The sequence below is a fragment of the Falco punctatus genome, assembly GCF_963210335.1.
Source record: "Falco punctatus genome assembly, contig: scaffold_52, whole genome shotgun sequence".
NCBI classification, from domain to species: domain Eukaryota; kingdom Metazoa; phylum Chordata; class Aves; order Falconiformes; family Falconidae; genus Falco; species Falco punctatus.
The window spans coordinates 18,149-41,431 of record NW_027660219.1 but is presented as its reverse complement, the minus strand read 5'-3'; the positions used below and the strand labels follow the sequence as shown (position 1 = coordinate 41,431).

General features: G+C 48.5%; 1 protein-coding gene across 1 annotated transcript; it reads right to left on the bottom strand.

The window, feature by feature from the left end:
- Positions 1 to 21,175: 21,175 nt before the first annotated feature.
- On the bottom strand, positions 21,176 to 22,117 carry LOC308057565 (olfactory receptor 14C36-like; the record flags this gene model as incomplete). Its single annotated transcript, XM_080411644.1, has 1 exon — positions 21,176 to 22,117. One exon carries the CDS (start codon positions 22,115 to 22,117, stop codon positions 21,176 to 21,178), a length of 942 nt encoding a protein of 313 aa, XP_080267770.1.
- Between the last annotated feature and the right edge of the window lie 1,166 nt (positions 22,118 to 23,283).

The window sequence follows — 23,283 nt, the reverse complement described above, 5'->3', positions numbered from 1 at the left end:
GGAAACTAGGACCATGCGTGGCAATCAGTTAGCTGAAGGGAATGTGCTCGAGCTTGGAGGTCACTAACCCTGGGAAGACAAGGAGTGTGAATAGACACAACAATTAACATGATGAGCCATGCTGAGAGAGCATAGGGGAGTGGGGGACGGATGCCGCGAAGGAAAGGTAACACTTTGCTGTTAATTGATGGTAGTTAACCACCAATCAGGGATTGCCTAGTATGCAATGCACAGCATCAAGAACCAATCTGTTTAAAACGCGCAGCTTCAAGAACCAACTGTTTAAAACGCGCAGCTTCAAGAACCAACTGTTTAAAACATGCAGCTTCAAGAACCAACTGTTTAAAACGCGCAGCTTCTGAAATGTATATAAACTCGTGCTACTGTACAATAAATTGACATTGGCTTGTATCACCCTGCGTCCCGTCAATCCATCGCAGCAATGATCCCTGACCAACATGGCACAAACGCTTCCTGGACTTGTTTTGAACAAAAGACAAGGCAGGAATGGTGAAAAATGTGGACGGCACCTTTCAGTCAAGAATGGGTGACTCTGGTAAAGTAGAAATCAAGAGCAAGTCAACAAGACAAACTGTAGCAGGGCTGAGTAGAGAGGAAAGATCCCCTCCACCATCCCTTGGGCAGTGCTCTTCCTAATGCAGCCCAGGATGCCATGGGCCTTATTTGAAAGGTGCAAAGCCAGGAGAAGAGGAGGCTTTGGGGACACCTAATAACAGCCTTCCCATATCTTCTTGGGTCATATCAGCAGGAAAAGGCAGCCAGGTTCTTGCCTCTTGTGCGTGACGGGACTGTGAGGGCCAATGGGCATCAGCTGAAGCAGGGGAAGACAATGTCCTTCCCCACGAAGACAGTCAAGCAGTGGAGCAGATGTCCCACAGAGCTTGTGCCATGTCCATCCTTGGAGCTTTTCAAGCCCCACTTGAAGGAAAGCCTGAGCTACTTGCTTCAACCCCATAACTGATCGTTCTCTGAGCAGCACGTAGGCCTGGACACCTCCGGAGGTCCCTTCCAGCATGAATGATTCTGGATCTGCATCCACCATGGATCTTGCCTTCATGATGGCAGGGAAATCACTCCGGTTTCCAGCAGCGGTTGAAGCCTAACAGAAAGTGTGTCAGATGACCTGCAACGTTCTTTTCCCACTCCAAGCTTTGCTGCTCAGATGCAGGGCTGCTTGGCTGCTTCCTATGGATTCCTGTTCTTCACCCTTTCCTACCTTTTTCCCTCCTTTCCCATGCACAATTGCTTCTCGGTGACCACCCTTGTATCCTCCCATGCAAGTAGCCCACCTCTCCTTTCCCTTTCCTCCCTGGCCATTGGCTGTTCTCCTTTGCTGATTCTGAGATTTTCACCATAGGTGGCCACTCAGAAGAAGGATTGATCGTCCCCCTTGACTCAGCATCATCCTCCTTGACACAGCACTGTTGTGGCCACATGCGGGTGATCTGTGCCTGGGCTTTGAGGTTTCTCATTCTGGAGGAGTGAGGAAAAACTGGAGAGGCTGTGGAGGATGCCTGCCTGGATGGAGCCTGTGGAGACAGACTGAAGGTCCTCAATGTCTTGAGACAGGCAAAGTGGAGCCTCAGGGCACCACAGGAATAGCATGCACCTGCTTGAAGGGGGGTGTCAGAGATAAGGGAGTGATTCCTGATAGTGACAGGAAGAGAAAACCTCCGCAAAGTGCTGCTTGGAAAGGTAAGATTGGATGTGAAGAGAAAGAAATGTCCCTCTGAGGGTTGCCCTCTGATGCCGGAGTTCACCCAGAGGGTGCCTGGATTGTCCCATGGCTTTGAGCTTCAAGGAACAAGCAGGGATGAGGGGAGAAACTTCAGAAAAGGCAGAGAAATGCGGGTGTGAGGGCTGGGTAGGAAAGCAAGGAAGAGTCCAACCCCCAGAGTGGAAAGAGGTGCCACATGGACAGTGTAGGGCAACTTGCAGTGGAGATGGCCCAGGGCTGCAGCAAGGCCGAATGGCCCCACAGGGGGCTGAGGCCTCTGTCCCCCTGGCAATGGCAGCTGCCCATGCCACCAAGGCCTGTGACAGGAAACTTGATTTGGAGGGTCTTCTCTTCTGCCCTCCAAGAGCCTGGGGGTCAGGGCTTGGCCTTTCTGCTTCATACAAAAATCCAAATGTGTTTTGCAGCATTACAGCCACCGACACAGTACCTTTGCCTACCTGCGGGTCTGGCCTCTAATTAGCTACTCTAACGAGTCCATGGGGACGCTTTGTCAGCGATGGCCCTCAGCGGGACCCATCAACATTTGAAGGTATTTTCAGTGTTGCTTCTGACTTACATTCCTTGAGTGGTTGGTTCAGCCTGCTCTCAGTAGCTCAGGTTCATGGCAGGAGCCCCCAATGCCCTAACGAGGTATTTGCCTTTTTGTCATTTCCTTCAAGTCTTGAAGAGCTGTGCAGCTAACTGAATCTGTTCCATTCACGTAGGTAAGAGAGAGGATTTCAAAGTGCATTTGAAAGGAATTATTTTTCATTTCATAGGTTATATTTTGCTCCTTATTAGGTTAGAGAGGAGGTTCTAGCAGCAATCTCCAAGTGATAATGATGCAGAGGATCTCCTCAGGATATCTGGACTGGTAGGAATCGCAGTCCCTTGAGGTCTGACACAGGATGGACAACCTTGCTCTGAATGTCCCCAAGACCACCCTTTTTCTCATTGTCCCCTGGGACTCACATCCCTTCTCCTTACATCAGACTTCTCCCCTCAGTTCTGCAGGTGGGTGCTGCAGCTCCTTTGCACCATCCCCACCTGTTTGCCTTAGAGGACTGGCTGCACACAGGTGCAGAAGAATTATTCAGATCTGCAAGCAATGTCAAGCATGATCAAGTGTCATAAATAGGCCAACAGCCTCCACAAGCAGATGCCAATTCCAAGCTGTCTCTGATGAGGTGCCTTTCTGCAAGGGACACTCTCATGAGAAATCTTTTAGGCTGTTAGATACAGAAAGATCTAAACACAAGGGAAGAGCTGGGTAAGGAGACAGTTTGGCTGCAGGAAGACACGCAAGTTTTTCCTTCCTGAAGCTAAAAACAGCAGTACAGGTGAGAGGTACCTAAAAGACCAAAGACTAAAGGGAGGAGAAAACTGGTGAATAACTGAAAGAGCCTTTGCTGAGACAATCTGCTGAAAAGATGACTTCAGAAGGCATCACTGTCTCCTGCCCAGGTGCAAATATGTTAAAGATGAGAGAAAATAAGGGTGTGGTATAACCGTAATAATAATGGTGAAGTTCTGGTATAAAATCAATATTTCCTTGAAGTATCGCTTTTGAAAGCTCCATGAATTGGCAGAGGTCTCTTGTGAGAAAGGACAAGTAAGTGTTGCAACTGTCTTGGAAGGAGTCCGTAACTTGGAAGGAGTCCAGTAGAGCAGCTTGGGGAACCATAGGCTGCGCAAACCCCCATGTTGAGGGGTGTGCCCCCAGTTAGAGTCCCCTTGGGTGACATTTCTGGCACCTGAGTGGGTAACTGTCCAGGTGGATTTTCCAAGGGTAAATCCTGCCTTGCCAACCTGACAGCCTGCAGTTGTGCGTGAGGAGCTCCACAGTGGATGTCATTTCCCTCAGCTTCAGCAAAACTGTTGTCATGGTTTACATCAGCGTTCTTCTGCCCACATGAGGCCATGACACTCTGGGTGGGAACAGAAAGAGATGGGTAAAACACCAGCTGGATGGTCAGGCTGAGAGAGCAGTGGGGAAGGGCTCACACCCCACCTGGAGGCCACTGGGACATACTGGGGCAGTGTGGGCTGAAGAGGGTCCCAATCGGAAAGTCAGCCAAGTAACGACAATCGCACCAATGTGGCTACATGTCATCCTACTTTATTTAGCAACTTTGTCATATTTATACTTCTAATACACTGTTCACGCGGCAGCTGCCTGACAGTCATTGGTTGTCGGTTACGTATTCATGTTACCTGTTGATTGGTTGTCATGCTGCAAGCGCCTAATAAGGATGTGCTAACCTAGCGGTTTTCATATCTTGCTTGGCATCCGGCCTTCTTCTTGTACAATGCTCATTATTCTTTATTCCGCCTATTCAAGGACAGTACAAGATCTTCAAAGTAACTTTGTAATCTGCAGGCCAGGGTTGTCCAACTCCTGCAAGGGTACAGTATGCCCTCGTTCTGCCAAGAATTCCCCTACACATCCCCCTTTTTCTTTTTGGACAACCTAGGCTCTATCAACAATTGATTCCAAATCTTTCTTCATACAGGAGAAAATACAACAAAAGATAACAAGCACAGCAAAGATAATAACAAAAATTTAATCCCTTCCATCAATAAGGTTTTCTACCAGCCAGTGATACCCCATCCCTTAATTAAGCCACTCGTCATCAGTATTTTCAGTAACACTGTGTTTCTTCATATTATCTTGCAGTTATGAAAGCTTTTTGTGAATGGACTCAGAATGATCAGCAAGATTCATAGAGCACATTCCCTCAAAATCCTCACAGACGTGTCCTTGTGACGTGCGGAAAGCAGACTCCACAGTCTGTAAGACTGTAAAGTAGGTATGTTTATTCAGCGCTGGGTAGCACGGGTGGGTAGTCCCGCCAAAACCGTGTGCGCCTGACATGAAAACTTGCTGTGTTTTTATAAGGCATCTCATTACATATTCATAATATGTCGCAATACGCCTATACATATGCATTACCTATCCCGGCTTCATATTAAAATTAGTTCTGCGAGCCATTTCCTTTTTTTTTTTCTCGACTGAGTTTGCGCAGTGTCCCCTGGTGGTGGTCGTCAGGGGTCCTGAGGATGAAGGCAGGTGTCTTCCTCGTGACCCCCACATCTGGCGCAGGCTCAGTAATGTCCTGCTCTTTGTCCAAACCACAGAACTGGCTTTGGCTTGTTCTTGCAAGGTTGTAATTGTTCTTTTGACTTATATGGTCATAAAGCTGGACTTATATGGTCATGAAGCCCTTTACTCCCGTACACCTTATCACAGTACCCAAGCAAACCGTGTAAGATTTGGCAAACAGCTTAAATTTTACAACTTTTACTCTAAACAGCTAAACAGACAATTACAATTGTTAAACTCTACCCTATCTCTTACACCCCCCCCCCCTCTCTCTCAGTCCCTCCTTTTCTAAGAAATTAGTAAATTCTTTTACTCAGACTCGAAGTATTGATTAGATTCTAATTTTTGTCGCAGTTGATTTCTCTTCCATTCACTATAGGAATTTCCAGTTCCCTTAAGACACCAAAATCTACAACGGACAGCTATACTAATAATTAAAAATAGAAAGACAATTACAATGATCATTACAAATAATTGTTTTAACCATGTTAGATTGGGCAACCAGGATGTCAATTTCTCCCATAATTCAGAAAAGCCCCAAGAAGTGTTATCTTGTGTCACTTTATGTAGAATATTTACTTGTTTCCTAATTTCTTGGAGGTCCTCGGTGATTCGCCCGCTTTGATCTGCATACATGCAACAATCTACATTGATCACAGTGCATACCCCCCCTTGAAAGGCTAATAGCAAATCTAAAGCCATACGATTCTGTGACACTATTTTCGATAAGTCAGTAACTTCCTCCTGGAGTGCTAGGAGGGCATCAACTGTCCTATTTTCCACTGTTTCTATTATAGCTGAGATGTTTATTATTGCCTTTTCCAGCTCACTAACCCCTAAAAACGGAATGAACCATTGCGCAAAACTGTGGAAACTCGTTGGTCTGTTTATGAGGGGGTTATTTACGATGTTCCGTTTTTTTCTTATGGGGGGTCGCGTTGACCCGTCAATGATAGTAATATTGGGGACCAGACCTCCCAGAGTGCATGCTCCTCGCCATCCTATGGGCAAGACTTTACGAGCCATTGTGCTGCACAACCAATACCACCCTGTCCCTCGTGGGGTCGGGAGACCGGTATAGTTCAATTTTTAAAATCCCAAATCTCTACCTGTCATATTTAATGTATGACTTCTGTTACAATTTGGGTGTTCTCCCACGAACAGTCCTTTTCCCGAACTTACCAGGCAGTTATTCCCCAGTGTGCTGGTCTCTTCGACAGTGATTTTTAATTCTCGTCCCCACTTAACCTGAGGGTCTGTGCTCCAGATTGTATTTCCCCAAAAGGAGCCGTCTTGGCGGTTCGTCAGGGGAACTGGCAGTGGGATGCCTATTAATGGTATCTCATAACCAGAATGTCTTGGCATTTGGGTACAGATCCAACAATCTGTCTTATTTAAAATTTTGGTGATGGTTTGAATCGCCTGAACATACCAGTTCTCTCGCCAGGCCGCTGTGTCTATCACCTGTGAAATTATCAGAATCATATTCAATTTAACCCACATCCTATCTTTTTAGCTTGAGCTTTAACGGCCCTTGAATTTCTGATGTCCAAAGCTTTTGTGGCGACTTCTTCACACGGGTATGATGAATCCAGGCATTCTGTTCTTTAATTTTGACTGCTGTGAAGGAGGTGAGGAGTACTTGGTATGGTCCTTCCCACTGTGGTTTCAAGGTTTTTTCTGCAAGAGGCTTTACATATACATAATCTCCAGGTTGGATATCATGTACAGGCCCATCCAGACCCCTTCCTCGGGTCCCAATTACATGTTTTCCAATTTTATTGAGCTGCTTGCTCAATGCCACCATATAGGAAGTCATAATTTCATCCCCAATTTGCATTGATGTCCCCTTTTGTATTCCATAGGGGCGTCCATACAGAATTTCAAAAGGGCTCAGTCCTTCCCTCGCCCTCGGTCTTGTCCCTATACGCAAAAGGGCTAAAGGGAGAGACTGAGGCCATGGCAAGTTTGCTTCTTGTCCCAACTTTACAATTTGCTGTTTGATTAAGTGGTTCATTTTCTCCACTTGGCCACTCGACTGAGGGCGATATGGGGTGTGAAGTTGCCAATCTATAACTAAATGGTGGCTGGTTTGTTGCACTATTTTTGAAACAAAGTGTGGTCCTCTGTCAGAGGATATGGTTGCTGGAACCCCAAAACGCGGTATTATTTCTTGTATTAGTATTTTAGTTACCTCCCGAGCCTTGGCAGTTCTGGTTGGGAACGCTTCTGGCCAACCTGAAAAGGTATCAGTTAATACCAGCAAATATCGGTACCCCCCTTTTCTTGGAAGTTCTGTGAAATCAACCTGCCATTGTTGTCCAGGCCCATTACCCTTTCCAATCTGGCCCATTTCTAATTTGGGAGTATTCTTTGGATTAGTCTGGAGGCAAAGGTCACACTGTTGAGTCACCTGTCTCACTGTGGTATATAAGTTTCTAGCTACAATATCTTTTATCAGATGCTTATACAGAGCCTCCATTCCCCCATGTCTCTTCCTATGTTCTTCCCGTATTAAGTGCCACAGTAAATATGAGGGGACAATTAACTTTCCCTGTGGGGTATAAGCTCATCCCTCTTCATTATATGACCCTTCTAAGTCTGAAATAAGTTTCTGATCTTCCCTAGTGTATTTTGGTTTATCTTGTAGGGAAATATGCCTATCGGGGATTAAAGACCCTGCTACTTTTATTTTCATTTTGGCCACTTGTTTTGCCTCTCTGTCCGCCAGTTCATTCCCTTTTTCCAAATCTGAGCTCACTTTCTGGTGTGCCTTAATATGCATAATTGCCACTTTCTCAGGGAGTTGGACAGCTTCTAGTAACTTCAGAATTTCTTCTGCATGTTTGATATTCTTTCCTTGGGAGTTCAATAAACGTCTTTCTTTCCACATTGCTCCATGTGCGTGTACAACTCCAAAGGCATATTTTGTGTCTGTGTAAATGTTTACAGTTTTGCTCTGAGCCAACTCCAGGGCTCGAGTTAGGGCAATTATTTCTGCCTTTTGTGCAGAGGTGTTCATGGGCAAAGGTCCTGACTCTATTGCCTCTTGACTGGTGCTGATGGCGTATCCTGCATGTCGATTGCCATTCAGGACATAGCTGCTCCCGTCTGTGAACCAGTTTTCTCCGTTTTCTATGGGGCTATCCTTTAAGTCTGGGCGACTTGCGTATGTCGCTTCAATAGTTTCCAAGCAGTCATGATGCACTGGTTCTCCTGTGTTTCCACTGAGAAAAGAAGCTGGGTTGACAATGTTAGTAACCACGATTTCCACATCATCCTGTTCCACTATTACAGCTTGATATTGCAGGAATCTTTGTGGAGATAGCCAGTGTCCACCCTTTGCCTCCAATACTGCCGACACTGCATGGGACACAAAAACAGTCATTTTCTGGCCCAGGGTGAATTTTCGGGCTTCCTGTATATTTAGTATCACAGCCGCAACTGCCCTTAAGGCATCCAGGCCAGCCCTTTGCAGTCGCGTCTAACTGTTTAGAGAGGTAACCAACTGCCCAACGATACGGACCTAGCTCCTGTGCCAATATTCCTAGGGCAATGCCCTGTTTCTCGTGAGAAAAGAGGAGGAACGGCTTACCCACATCCGGGAGTCCTAAAGCCGGGGCAGACATCAGAGCCTTCTTTAGTTGTTCAAAAGCTTGTTCAGCCTCTTTATTCCATTTGAGGTGTTTCTGCTCAGTCGCTGTCAGCGCATATAATGGTTTAACAAGCAGTCCATAATTGTAGATCCACAATCGACACCACCCTGTCATTCCCAGAAAGGTTCGCAATTCCTTTACCGTCTGGGGTTTTTTAGTTTGGCATATCACCTCTTTGCGGGCCTGCCCCAAAGTTCTCTGTCCCGCACTGATCTCATAGCCCAAATAATTCACTTTACGCTGCATTACCTGGGCCTTCTTCTTGGACACCCTGTATCCTTGAAGCCCTAAGAAATTCAACAGACTCACCGTCCACGCCATACAATCTTCCTCTGTGTTGGTAGCAATCAGGATATCATCCACATACTGTAACAATTTTCCTTTCTCGGACAGGGCTTCCCAGGATTCCAGGTCTCTCGCAAGCTGATTGCCGAAGATGGTAGGACTATTCTTGAATCCTTGCGGCAACACCGTCCAAGTGAGCTGGGTCTTTCAACCACTTTTAGGATTTTCCCACTCGAATGCAAACAACTTTTGACTGGCTTCGTGGAGAGGGAGGTAAAAGAAAGCATCCTTTAAATCAATAACAGTAAACCAGATTAATTCAGGTGCCAATGCAGTCAGTAGGGTATACGGGTTTGCCACGACTGGGTAGAGATCCTCAGTAATCCTGTTCACTGCGCGCAAGTCTTGAACCACCCTATATGACCCATCGGGCTTCCGAATAGGTAATATAGGAGTATTGAATTCAGACTCACATTCCTTTAATAGTCCTAGCTGCAAAAATTTTTCTATCACTGGCCGGATTCCTTCCCTGTCCTCTTTCTTTAGAGGCTATTGTTTAATCCTTACTGGTCGTTGACCTTCCTTTATCTTAACTTCAACAGGTGGAGCATTTTTCGCTCTTCCAGGCACATCAGTAGCCCAGACTCCTGGATACACTTGGTTCAGAATTTCCTCATCGATTTTCCCTTCTGAGGGGAGACTGGTTAGGACTAGACTTAATGCCTGTGTATATTGTCGATCCTTTACCTCCAGAGTAATTTCCCCTTTTTCAAACATGATCTTTGCTCCTAATTGTTCCAACAAATCTCTCCCCAAAAGTGCCTTTGGGGAGTTGGGCATGTATAAGAACTTGTGGATACCCCATTGCTTTCCCAATTTATACTTTAAAGGTTCGCAAAAATACGCCTTTTCACTTTGACCAGTTGCTCCCTGTACTACAACGTAATCATCTCCTAAAGGCATTAAGGCTTGATTCAAAACCGAATATGTCGCTCCTGTATCTATCAAAAACTCCACTTGTTGCTGCTTTTCCCCTAGCTTAATTATAACCAGTGGATCCGCTAGGGTAGATTCCCCAGGTTCCCGTCAGTCTTCTATTACATTGGCTATCTTCACATTTGCCGAGGTTTTCCGACCCCCTTCCCTGTTTCTAGGACATTCCCTTTTCCAATGACCAAAGCCCCTGCATATAGCGCACTGATCCCTTTCTAATAGAGACGAATCTCGCCTACCACCTCTCCGTTCCCCTTTTTCTTGAATGGCAGCTATCAATTTCCTTTGTCCCCGCCGATTTTCTTCTTCTCTATTACTAAACACCCTCCATGCTTCATCCAACAATATTTCCAAATTTCTACCTTCTGTAGAATGCAGCTTTTGAAGTTTTCACCTTATGTCCCCTGCAGATTGACCTAGGAATAAAGAAAATAATTGCTGGATCCCTACCTCAGACCCAGGGTCCAGCGGCCTGTTACGGCGCATCACATCCCTCAGCCGATCCAGGAACTCAGAAGGGGACTCAGAAGGAGTTTGCTTAACTGCATATAAAGCTGACCAGTTTATAGTTTTGGGAATTGCTCTCTCCATTCCCTTCGAAATCCATTCCTGATATTCCTGTAATCTTTGCATATGTGCCGATCTATTAGCATCCCACTTTGGGTCTTGGAGGGGGAAATGTTCCTTAACATCCCCTCCTGTAATTTTATAATGGTCTTCGGCCAAATTTCCTGCTGTTTTCAAAACTAGCTGTTTCTCAGTTTCAGTCAAATATTCCAATAATAATTGTATATCATTCCAATCGGGATTGTGTTGTTTTATGATAAATTGGAAATGCCTGGCTGCACTTATCGGGTCATTTCTATAATCCTTTGCAGTCTTTCTCCACTCTCCCAAATCAGCAGTGGAGAAAGGCACTTTAAGTAGCATTGTTCCACCATCTGGCCCCACTGCCTCTCGGATGGGTGCTTGTAAAATAGACTTCTGCCGAGTGTGGGAAGATACAGGGCTATCAGGAGGATTTGAAGCTCCTTCCAAGTCCGCATCCTGGCCCCGTGCCCGGGGGGGAGGTTTAAACAAGTCATTTAAGTCTTGTTCTGGGGCTTGGTGAACTTTGTCTGCCTTTGTACACCTCTGCCCAATGCTGCAGGAAGAACAGCATCTTTTCAGTTTACTTCTACCCCCTTTATTTTCTCGCTCCAATGCGAGTACCATAGGGTCCTGTGGGGGTGTTATCCCACAGTCCCTTTGCCACTCCGGATGGTTTCGCAGCGTGAAAAACATATCTGCATATGACACTTCATCCCATTTCCCTTCTCTTCTCAAGAACAGCATAAGCTGTAACAAAGTATTATAATCCAATGTGCCATTAAACGGCCCCTTAACTTCGCCCTCTAACTTATACAATGGCCACCACTGATTACAATATTTAATGAGGGTCTTTTTACTTTCTGTGCTTCCCTTCCCAACAATATCCTTCCAATGGGTGAGTATACAACCCAGAGGACTCTTTTTTAGTATCCCTCCTTGGGTGTTACCCATTTTCGATATACTCTTAAGGAATTTAAACTGACTTTTAAATTCTCTTTTTACGCCTGTCAGCCACGCTCTCACTTATTCTCACTCAATTCCACTCTCACGGACGTCCATGCACTCAGAGAAAATCACACACACATCACTTCACACAAACACTATGGTTCGACAAATTCAAATCGGTAGTCTATTCCAAATGCCTTATTGCCATAACCAAAATCAATACCAAGAGAAATCTAACATAGCATCACTCCAGTTAACAACCTTTTAGCAGCTGCAAATATTTTGTGAATTACAAGAGGCCCGCTTACCCCTCTCCTGCCTCTCCTGGCTCCCAACAACAAGATACAGCGGTTACCTTGAACTCAGTCGATCTATCCTTGAGATCGCTACCGGCCGCTCTACCGGCCAGCGAGTTTCCCAATTGCAGTCCCAAACCCTACAGGTACCCAACCCACGGGCACTATGCTGCACGCCAGACGTCTCTGCGCGATTTATCAGCAGCCCCGAATGTGCATACGCTTAAGTCCCTTCGTTAAACATACCGTTAAATCCGCAGCTTCAAGAGGCTGTTGTCCACTCCCGCGGTGATCAGCCGGCAGCGGAGACTCCTCCGAGTAAAATGCTCGGGGCGCGCCTAGGAGCGTCCGCTCCGCAGTCGGTCCCGCAGCCGAGTGGAGATCCTCCTGGCTGGCTCGCCAAAACTGACGTGCGGAAAGCAGACTCCACAATCTCCAAGTTTGTGAAGTAGGTATGTTTATTCAGCACTAGGCAGCACGGGGGGGGGGGTAGTCCCACCAAAACCATGTGCGCCTGACATGAAAACTTGCTCTGTTTTTATAAGGCATCTCATTACATATGCATTACCTATCCCCGCTTCATATTAAAATTAGTTCTGCGAGCCATTTCCATATTTTTTTCTCGACTGAGTTTGCACAGTGTCCCCTGGTAGTGGTCGTCAGGGGTCCTGAGGATGAAGGCAGGTGAGTCTTCCTCGTGACCGCTAGTTGCCCCCACATCTGGCGCAGGCTCAGTAACATCCTAGTTTTTGTCCAAACTGCAGAACCGGCTTTGGCTTGTTCTTGCAAGGTTGTAATTGTTCTTTTGACTTATATGGTCATAAAGCTGGACTTATATGGTCATAAGGCTCTTTACTCCCGTATACCTTATCACAGCACCCAAACAAACCATGTAAGATCTGGCAAACAGCTAAGCAGACTATCATAATCGTTAAACTTTACCCTAAACGGCCAAGCAGACTATCATTACCCTAAACAGCTAAGCAGACTATCGTAATCGTTAAACTTTATCTCTTAACCCCCCTCTCTCTCAGTTCTCCTCAGATAGTGGAACTGGCTGCAGTTGTTCGAGTTTTTTGAAGGTGGTCCACACCGCTTAATCTTGTTACGGATTCAGCTTATGTTGCAGGGATTGTAGAACAAGCTGAAGCATCTGTACTACGTGATGTCTCACATTCTGAACTCTTTGCCTTATCACAAGAGCTTGTCTTTCTCTTAGACTCTCGCCCTCACCCCTATTTTGTTATGCATGTCAGGGCACATACCTCTTTACTTGGCTTTATTGCAGAAGGGAATCGACGAGCTGATATGCTCACTTTACCAGTACGAGTCCTACCAGATCACCTAGCACAGGCTAAACTAAGCCATTCTTTCTTTCACCAGAATGCTGGAGGTCTCAAACGGCAGTTTGGGCTCACCTCCCAACAAGCGTCCAATACCATCACCATCTGTCCTGACTGTCAAAGGCATTCTTTTGGTCCATGGCAGGAGGGGTTAATCCTAGAGGACTACAGAGCTTACAACTATGGCAAAGGGACGTTACACATTATCCAGAGTTTGTAAATTAACTATGCCCATTCCTCTATTGACACCTTTTCAGGTGCTCTCTTTTCTTCTTGTCACACAGGAGAGAAAGCTCGTGATGTCCGCAAGCATTTGATGCATGCTATTGCCACCTTGGGCATACCCTCCCAAATAAAAACGGACAACAGTCCCGCATATATCTCAGCTGCAACAAAGGGCTTTCTTGACTCATGGGGCATATCTCACATTACCAGTACTCCTCATTCCCCTACTGGCCAATCTTTGATTGAACACTCTCATCAGTCTTTGAAACGCTTACTACAACAACAAAAAGGGGGAATGGGGACTGCAACCCCTGAGGAACGACTAAAGAAAGCTCTGTGTGTTTTCAATTTTTTGAATTGTTCTTTAATAGATAATAATCCTCCGATAGTTGGGCATTTTAATGTGAATGCTTCACTTGAGGCATGAATTAAACCTCCGGTGTTGGTCCGTGATCCAGAAACAGGTAAGATTATGGGACCATATCCTCTTGTGACATGGGGAAGAGGTTATGCTTGTGTTTCCACAGAAAAATGCCCCGGGTGGATTCTGGTGAAGAACATACAACCCTTCCATGAATCCCTACCACAATCATCTGGTGAGGACTCCGATCATCCTCCGGATCATCCCCTGCATCATCACCTCGATCGACAAGCTTCTGAACCTTCTGGGATCACAAATAACTGAAGAAGCAGTATAAACTGAACGCTGTGGACTGAAAATAACTAAATGAATCAACGTAGAGAAGTATCAGTCACGGGAATTTCATGTGCTGTATGCGGGCACTGTAAGCCTTGGGTCTTATGTGTGTGCTCTAACTGTAAAAAGGAATGGTGGTGTAGAGTAGTATTAGCCAAACGATGGTGTGAAGGCTGTCTTGTTAATGGAATTAATACTGTTAAAATTCTGCTTACTTCAGGTCACGAGTCAGCAGAAGAACAAAGATATTGGGGATATTCCCGGGACTGGACCCTATCTGTATATAAACAAGCAGAAAGAGTCCTGCTCTGTGGTTTTGAGTGCAGTAAGACTAACCTGGTGCCTGCTGTTTGGACTGTTCTTAAACAAAACTGGGAGTAGACTAAAGAAAAATGTGAAAAACGATTTGCATGGAAGCTAAGGGCAGGCCAGAAACAATTTTTGAAATAGTGCTTATCTTCATGGTGACAGTAGGGATTGTGCAAGGCTACCCATTTCTTCCTGCACTTCCTAAGGTTAATGTATGGGTTACATTGGCAAATGTGACCAGACAAGACACTTGGTGTCTTGCCACTGCTTCACCTAATAACCCCTTTCCACATGCCTCGTGGGCCTACCGCTAGATGAGTGGCCGGTACCTACAAATTTAAAAGCAATTTTTCCAAATCGGTCACAAAATCTGACAGAGAATTGGGACATATGGGTCCCCTGTCTCCCGCAGGCTACCCTAGAACCACAAGAGATTGAGCTTCTTGGATCAGTGAAAATGGGTATTTGTGTGAAGTTGAACTATACAGGGAAAAATCAGTCCAAAGCATGCGATGTCTCTCCTGCCCATCCCGTTTTTAGGAATGCTAGTGTTTGGTGTAATTACACGGCAACAAACTTGTCCAAGTCTAGCAATGCCCCCTTGTCATTACCATCGGGAGTATTTTTTATTTGTGGGGACAGAGCGTGGCCCATCATCCCTTCTCATAATAGGAGGTCCACGTAGCCTCGGCCGCCTTTCTGTCCTGACTCCTAATACATCTCTGATTTTACAGCACCGTCTCTCTCATAGGGCAAAGTGTAGCATTCATGCATATGCACCCGATTGTGAAGACCACGTGGAGTTTTGGTCTTTTCGTCAACGCTTTGCTGCCTCCCTCTTTATACCTGGAGCGGCCACTGGAAAAGCATTAGCAACTTTAGATAAGCTTGGCTGCTGGCTTGCTCAACAAGGGAATGCTACTAGCAATGTATTGTCTGGTCTTTTATTAGATGTAGACAGGGTTCGCCATGCTTCATTGCAAAATAGGGCCACTATCGATTTTTTGCTTTTAGCGCAAGGACACGGCTGTGAGGATTTTGATGGCATGTGCTGCATGAATCTCTCTGACCACTCGGAACCGGTTCATACCAGCATTTCAACAACTTAAAGCTGGAGTCTTTAAACTTTCACAAGACAACAGCTGGGATTGGTTGGATAAACTTTTTGGAGGATGGGGACTGTCGGGATGCTTAAGAAGTTTAGTGAAGATGATTGTTTATGCCTTAGCCGTTTGTGTCTTCTTGTTACTCTTTTTACCCTGTTTGTTGCGGTGTCTACAAAAGTGGATAACACAGTCTGTGAAGAAAGATCTTTTTGTGCAACAGGAAGGGGGAGATGTGGGACAGGGCCTGAGAGGCAAGTCTCCAAGTACGGTCCAGCTGATCAGTGGGGATGTGCTGGAGCCTGTGGGCCATCAACCTTGGGAGGACGGCCATAAAACCTTGGCAGGATGGCTACAAACCTCGGGAGGACAAGGCATGTGAATAGGTAACAACTGACAGGAGGAGTCAGGCTGAGTAAAGATAAGGGAATGAGGAACAGATGGCCCAAAAGAGAAGTAACAAGTTTGTGCTGATTGATGACTGTTGAAACTTACTTAAAGTGCTCTTTGTTTGGAGTTAACCGATGAGGGATTGCCTTATGTAATGTGTAGTTTAAAGAACCAATCTGTTTAAAGCGCGCGGCCTCTGATAACGTATATAAACTTGTGATTGTATACAATAAATCGACATTTGCTTGCATCAAGCAGCGTCCCGTCTCTCATCGCGGCAGTTGGACCCATGCCCCTGTTTCCCTGCAGGCTGTAGGCACCATCTCGCTGCCCTGCCTTGCTCTCACCCCAACATTGCCATGGGCTGATCCAGGCTCCCTCTGGCTGAGCTCTTGCACCGCAGCAGGACCCCTGGAGTGACAGTTCTTCCTCCCGATAGCCACTCTCCACCATCAGAGCTTGCCTTTGTCACATTTTTTCCTCTCTTGAGATTTTTCCCACTGCCCAGCAAAGCTTTACCATCTCAGAAACTACGCTTCAAGCAGGGAACCCAACCTGTTAGGGTTTTTTTGGTGGTCTTTCCCCTCAAAAAAGTGAAGTCACCTCCACATGGTCTTCCAAACCACATGGCTGCTGCTGGCCTTTCAGCTTTTTCCAGAGACATGACCAAGCCCTGTGCCTGCCGCTGTCCTGTCATGTCCACAGGCAAAATGGACATGACAAGCCCTATCCCAGCCCTTCTCCTGGATGGGGCCTGTGGGGTCCCTTGGCAGAGGGACTGTCCCAGCCACGTTCCTGATGCTGGCCTGTCACCTCCAGAGGCAGAACTGACCTCACAGGCCCCTCACAGTCAGGCACGTCCTCCTGCATGAGGAGTTCCTGAGACCCAGGTGCCCTCCTAATACCAGACCCCTCCATCACCCTCCTTTTGTCCAGGGATGTGACCACCAAAAAACAAGTTTGTTTTTCTCAGATTTATCAAATACCTTTCCCGCAATCCATTTGAGTGGAGAAACATTCTTCAGATGAGCTCCTCTATTTGTGTTGACACATTCTATAGATGCTCTTATATCTCTATGGTTTGCTTTTTGGTTGGACTGACCTTTAACTGCGCAGCTGAGGCAGGGTCAGCTAGAGCAGCCTGCTCAGCAAGTGGTCTAGGTAGGCTTCCAAGACCATAGAAGCACAGAAACAGAATCATTGAGGTTGGAAAGGACCTTAAAGATCATCACATCCAACCGTAACCTGAGTATCAGTAAGTCATCACTGAACCATGTCCCTAAGCACCGCAACTGTGTATTTCTGAAACACCTCCAGGGCTGGAGATTCCCCCAGCTCCCTGGGCAGCCTGTTCCAATGCTTGACCACCCTTGCAGTGAAGATGTTTTTCCTCACATCCAATCTGAACCTCTCCTGGTGTAACTTGAGGCTGTTGCTTCTTGTCCTGTCACTTGTTATCTGGCAGAAGAGACCTACCCCCACTCATCTACAACCTCCTTTCAGGTACTTCTAGAGAGCATAAAGGTCTCCCTGAAGCCTCGCCTGCTCTAGACTGAACAAGCCAAGTCCTCTCAGACCCTCTTCATCCAAACAAGGCTCCAGACCCTTCACCAGCCTTGTTGCCCTTCTCTGGATACACTCCATCACCTCAACGTTTCTCTTGAACTGAATGGCCCAAACCACAAACACTTTGTTTGAGGTGTGGCCTCAGCAGTGCCGAGTACAGGGGGTCCATCACTGCCCTGGTCCTGCTGGCCACGCTCTTTCTGATACCAGATAGGATGCTATTGGCCTTCTTGGTCATCTGCACACAACTGCTGGCTCATGCTCAACCATCTGTCAATCCTCACCCTCAGGGTACTTCCCCACCAGGCAGCCTTCCAGCCACTCTGCCCCAAGCCTGTAGAGTTATGTGGGGGTGTGGTGAGCCATGTGCAGAACTGGCACTTCTCCTGGATGAACTTCATACAACTGGACTCAGCTGAACACTCCAACCTGTGCAGACCCCTCTGCAGAGCCTTCCTGCCCTCAAGGAGATCAGCACTTCCACCCCACTTGATGCTGTATGCAAACTCACTGAGGGTGCACTCAATCCAGACCATTGATAACGTTCTGAAGCAGGACTGGCCTCAACACTGAGCCCATGGATCACCAGTAATTATGGGTCGTCACGTGGGTGTCACTCCATTTACTACCCCTCTTGGAGCTTGGCTGTCCAGCCAGCTTTAACCCAGCGTGGAGAACACCCACTGAAGCCATGAGCAGCCAGGTTCTCCAGGAGAATGCAGTGGGATATGTTGTCCAAGGCTTTTTTAAGGTCCAGGTAGAGAACACCCCCAGGCTTTCCCTCATCCGCTAGGCAGGCCACCTTGTCACAAAATGAGATCAGATTCATCAAGCAGGACCTGCCTTTCATAGATCTGTGCTAGCTCGTCCTGACCTCCTGGTTGTCCTATGCTTGCTGTTGGCTGTTGTTCAGGATGATCAGCTCCACAACCTTCCTGGCACTACGATCAGGTTGACAGTCCTAGGAACCTCTTTTCTACGTTTCTTGTAGGTGGGCACCACTCTGACTAACCCCCAGGCTTCTGGTGCCTCCCCAGTATAGGCGGGAGTCTTGATAGTCACCCCTGGGGTAATGCATTTAGAGAAACAGACCAACGGTTTTCACAGTGTTCCTGGGTCACGGCATGTCCATAGCCAAGGACACTTTCCAAAGCACTTTGTCCTCCCTGGACATGAGGTTCACCTGCACCACATGTCCTCTGGGGCTGCAGAGGCAACACAGACAGACATGTCTGTGCCAGCACTGCACAGTCCAGCCCTTTGTCCCTCTGGTCTTGAGGACAGCTGGGTTTCCTCTCCTTAGGGACATTTCATTTCACCGTTACAGTGCCACCTGCCAACCACCCCAGTATGCTCTGCAGCAAAATTTAGCATGCATTGGACTTTGGGCACTTGGTACCCGCTATTTTTGTTACATGTTTGATCTTGGCCCTGGTGCCACAGCTGAGGTCCAATGCGTCCCTTCTCCGCCATAAAGAACCTAAATCAGGGAGAGCAAGGGGCCAAACTCTTACTTAACCAGCCTGAGGAAGCCTTCAGATCAATGACCTCACATCTTACTGGGGACTTTTCTGACCCCGTGGGTTTACATGGCAAGGGTTTGGGAGCGGTCATGGGGTTTGTAGGGCTGACAAAGGTGAGAAGAGGTCAAGAGTTGGCCCCATGGCCAAGAAAGCCACGTTCAGCTGGCTCTGAAATGGACCTGCTACCTCCCTGAGCTCATAAGTAATTCTAGCTGTGAATTCTCTCTGTGACAAACCAATGCAAGAAAGGACATAAGACAGTGTGCAGCATTTGTAAGAGAAAGGCATGAGAAAATAGGCACAGGAACAGCCCTACAAATACCAAGTGAGTGAAGAAGGAGGGGGGGCAGTGAGGGAGAGGCTTGCTGGGCTCATGGAAGCCAATGGTCAACCCACTGACCCCGACGTTCACAGGTCAGCACAGTGACAACGTTCCTTTAGGTGTCTGTAGGTTCTTTACATCAGCATTTTAGCATTGCTGCCAGATGGGTCAACAGCTGTGATGCTCAGCTGGATCTGAAACCCTGTGTCACCCCTGTCCACCTTGGCTCCAGCAGCAAAGGAATTATGGAGTCTCATCTCCCAGGGGCAGTGAGGCAGGAGAGCAGCGGAGTGCAGGTGCCGGGCCTCAGCGTGGCAGGCTGTGGCCAGTGCTGGGAACTTTCACTGGGCAGTATCACTCAAGGGAGAAGGATTCAGTGCAAGTGGTCACAAGGAGGCCATGAGGCCCCAGGGCCAGAGGACAACTCGCCTTCTCATAGGCCTTGGTGGCAGAGACAATGGCCATACGCAAGGGGACAACCCTTGGGTTCTCTTGGTGACTTCCAGCCTTGCCCGTGCCCTTTGCCTTCCATCTCACGCTGTCCTACGCTGTCCCACGGCTGCTGCTTTTCCCCGGCAGGCTGCAGGCACCCATCTGGCTTCCCCACCTTGCTCTCACCCTGCCCTTGCCACACATGCACCGATGTCTGCCCACCCTCACACGCTGTTCCTGCAAACACACAGACATGGACTGATCTCACACTCCTTCTGGACGACGTCTCCCACCACAGCACAAGCCCTTGAGTGACATTTCCTCCTCCTGACCTCCAGTCTCCACTTTCCCAGCTGCACTGGGTGGCAGTGCTTCTCCCTCCTGCTCTTCCCTACCTCCAAGGAAAGCTCCACCACCTGGGAAACCACCCTTCAGGTGGACATCCCGACCCGTCACCCTCCTTGTGGCCTTTCTCCTGACCATGCCACGGCCTCACCGCGCTCTTCCAAGGCTGCGAGCCTTTCAGCTTCTTGCATAGACATGAGCAAGCGGTGTGCCTGCTGCTGTGCTGCCATGTTCTCAGGCAGCAGCGACGTGACAAGCATTTCCCCAGACACTACGGTGAGAATGACCAGCCTGTATTTCTCCGAATTGTCCTTCTTGCTTTTCCTGAACAAAGGCTGGATGTCTGCCTTTTGCCAGGACCCCAGAACCTCCCTGATTGCTCGGACACATTTGAGGGCACCATCCAGAAAGGGTGTCGTGATCAGACAGAGGCACTTGCAATGAGCCTGCCCAAGGCGGGTGAGATGAATCTCCCTGGGACAGTGGCCTTTGTTCCTGCAGTCACACACAGGAACGGCCGGGCCCTGGGAGGTGTCCCCACCTCAGCTGGCCTCATGCTCTGCTGGCGTGGTTGAACCCCAGCCTCACGCACACAGGGGTGCTCGGAGGCACGAGCCCGTCCCTGGCAAGGCGGAGGCAGAGCACTGCAGCAGGCACAGTGACTGCCTGGCCTCCTGCTGCCCCTGCCAGAGGCTGGCAGCACCTCAGCCCGGGGGTGTCGTGCCCTGCTCGGCACCTCGCGGAGATGGCCCTCGTCATGAGCAATGGGCACGGGGACCTCGGTTCAAGGAAGCACGTTGCAGTGCTGCATTCAGGTGGTCTCCACAAATCCAGAACATTTGATGGAGGCCAGCACCGTCACAGAGTGCCCGTTGCCTGCCCCTGCCTGCGCTCACAGGACTGCCACGCAGCACGGCGGTGACCAAGCTGCCAGAGCACTCAGGCCTTACACCAAGGCAGGGGGTCAGAAGGAGGGTGTGGAAGTGGAAGGAGGACAGCACTGGAGAGCCAAGGGGTGGTGTTCCCTGGCAGTGCTGCCATGCCAGGAATTTTTTCCCCTCCGTCTGTGGATACAGGAACTGTCCCTGCAGCTCCAGAAAGGCCTTGGAAGAAAGAATCCCAGGAAAAACATAGTGGTTTAATGGCCCTTTGGCTTTGTTAGATGAGGAGAGAGCAGGGCACCTTCAGAAAAGAAAATCACAGAAAGAATTAGAATGGGGACGACACCTTTATCAGAAATGAAATACCCTGAGAAACTACAACAAATTCAGAAGACACTCTGGGTCTGTGATAAATTACATTATAAATGTTATTCAAAATTTTATTCCTTCAGAAGAAGATACAGTTATCAGTTTGCACATTGCACCCTTGAGCTCCTGGCTCCTCATGCTGTAGATGAGGGGGTTCACTGCTGGAGGCACCACCGAGTACAGGACTGACACCACCAGGTCCAGCGATGGGGAAGAGATGGAGGGGGGTTTCAGGTAGGCAAACATGGCAGTGCTGAGAAAGAGGGAGACCACGGCCAGGTGAGGGAGGCACGTGGAAAAGGCTTTGTGCCGTCCCTGCTCAGAGGGGATCCTCAGCACAGCCCTGAAGATCTGCACGTAGGACAGCACAATGAAAACAAAACACCCAAAAACTACTAAGACACTAACCACAATTAGCCCCACTTCCCTGAGGTAGGTGTGTGAGCAGGAGAGCTTGAGGATCTGTGGGATTTCACAGAAGACCTGTCCCAGGGCATTGCCTTGGCAGAGCGGCAGTGACAGTGTATTGGCCGTGTGCAGCGCAGCATAGAGAAACCCACTGGCCCAGGCAGCTGCTGCCATGTGGACACAAGCTCTGCTGCCCAGCAGGGTCCCGTAGTGCAGGGGCTGGCAGATGGCCACCAAGCGGTCATAGGCCATGACGGTGAGGAGAGAACACTCTGCTGAAAGGAAAAAGACAATCAGGAAGAGCTGTGCTGCACATCCTGAGTAGGAGATGTCCCTGGTGTCCCAGAGGGAGTTGGCCATGGCTTTGGGGACAATAGTGGAGATGGAGCCCAGGTCGAGGAGGGAGAGGTTGAGGAGGAAGAAGTACATGGGGGTGTGCAGGTGGTGGTCGCACACTACGGTGGTGATGATGAGGCTGTTGGCCATGAGGGCAGCCAGGTAGATGCCCAGGGAGAGCCAGAAGTGCAAGAGCTGCAGCTCCCGCGTGTGTGCCAATGCCAGGAGGAGGAACTGGGTGATGGAGCTGCTGTTGGGCATCTGCTGCCTCTGAGCATATGATCCTGTCACAGGAGAAAAAGACAGTGATAATTTAGGGGAGACTTCTGCAAGCAAAATCAAAGCCATTTCCCACAGACCACCCCCCCGTCACACACAGACATCCCTCTCTTTTCTCGGAGACCTTCCTGCAGCTGTGTGGCTGCAGCCCTGCTTGGTGCTGGCCGTGTGGGCGATGAAGAGCAGGGCATCTGCCCACGGGCTCTTGACCAGCCAGCCCCACTCTGCAGGAGTGGGTGGGGGCAGGGACCAGTCCTGGTGTTTAACTTTGTCCTGTGAAACCAGTGCCAATGCAGAAGGGCTGCTCAGCGTCTGCAGCGCCAGTGCTAAGGAACGGGAAGGGTGAAGGCATTTTAAGGGAGTTTTAGTTTTTTTCACAGCTCCCCCCATCTCTCCTGTTGCGTATTCTCGGATGTCAGAAAAGCAGAGCATTTTTGCTGCCCTCAGGTGGAACAGAGTGAGGTCTGTGAGGCAAGAGGATTGCCTGTGGGTGAGGGCACAGTGAGGGGAGGTGGTCTGTCCATCTGGTTCCCAGTTTCTATGAGCTTGCACCTTCCTGAGATGAATGGTGGCCACACTCCCATGTTACCCTGAAATACCACAAGGCACTGCTGAGAACAGACTGACCCACCACAGACCAGTAAAGGTTGTAGACTTTCATCAGAAGTCAGCATCCCACCCACAGCAAAGGATACACAGCTCATTTCACCCTCCCCAACAGTGTTTTCTCCATCACAGAAACTCTACGCCTCTACGTGGGGCTTTCAGATCACTCATGGGTGCGAGGGGACAGGTTTCCATTCTGGAGGGCAACGCACTGCTTGGAAGGGAACTTCAAGGAGGTAGCCAAGTGCCCTAACAAGAGCATCAGGTTCAGGGAGAACCAGCCCATTGCCCAGCCCCACATAGGGCATTGCCCACAGCCCCACAGGTGAGAGGAAAGCTGGGACACCTGTTCCCATGGACACACCTGCAGGAGAGGACCCACAAGGTCAGAGTGTGACTCTGCAGCTGAAACACCCATCCCCAGAGAGCCTGACAGCAAGAGCAAGAGAATAAAACTAACACCAAAAGGCAGAGAAAGAAGTAAAATTGCACTGATGGTCTAGGTATGAGTGTCCAGGGCGAGCGTGCCAGGCACTGAGGGC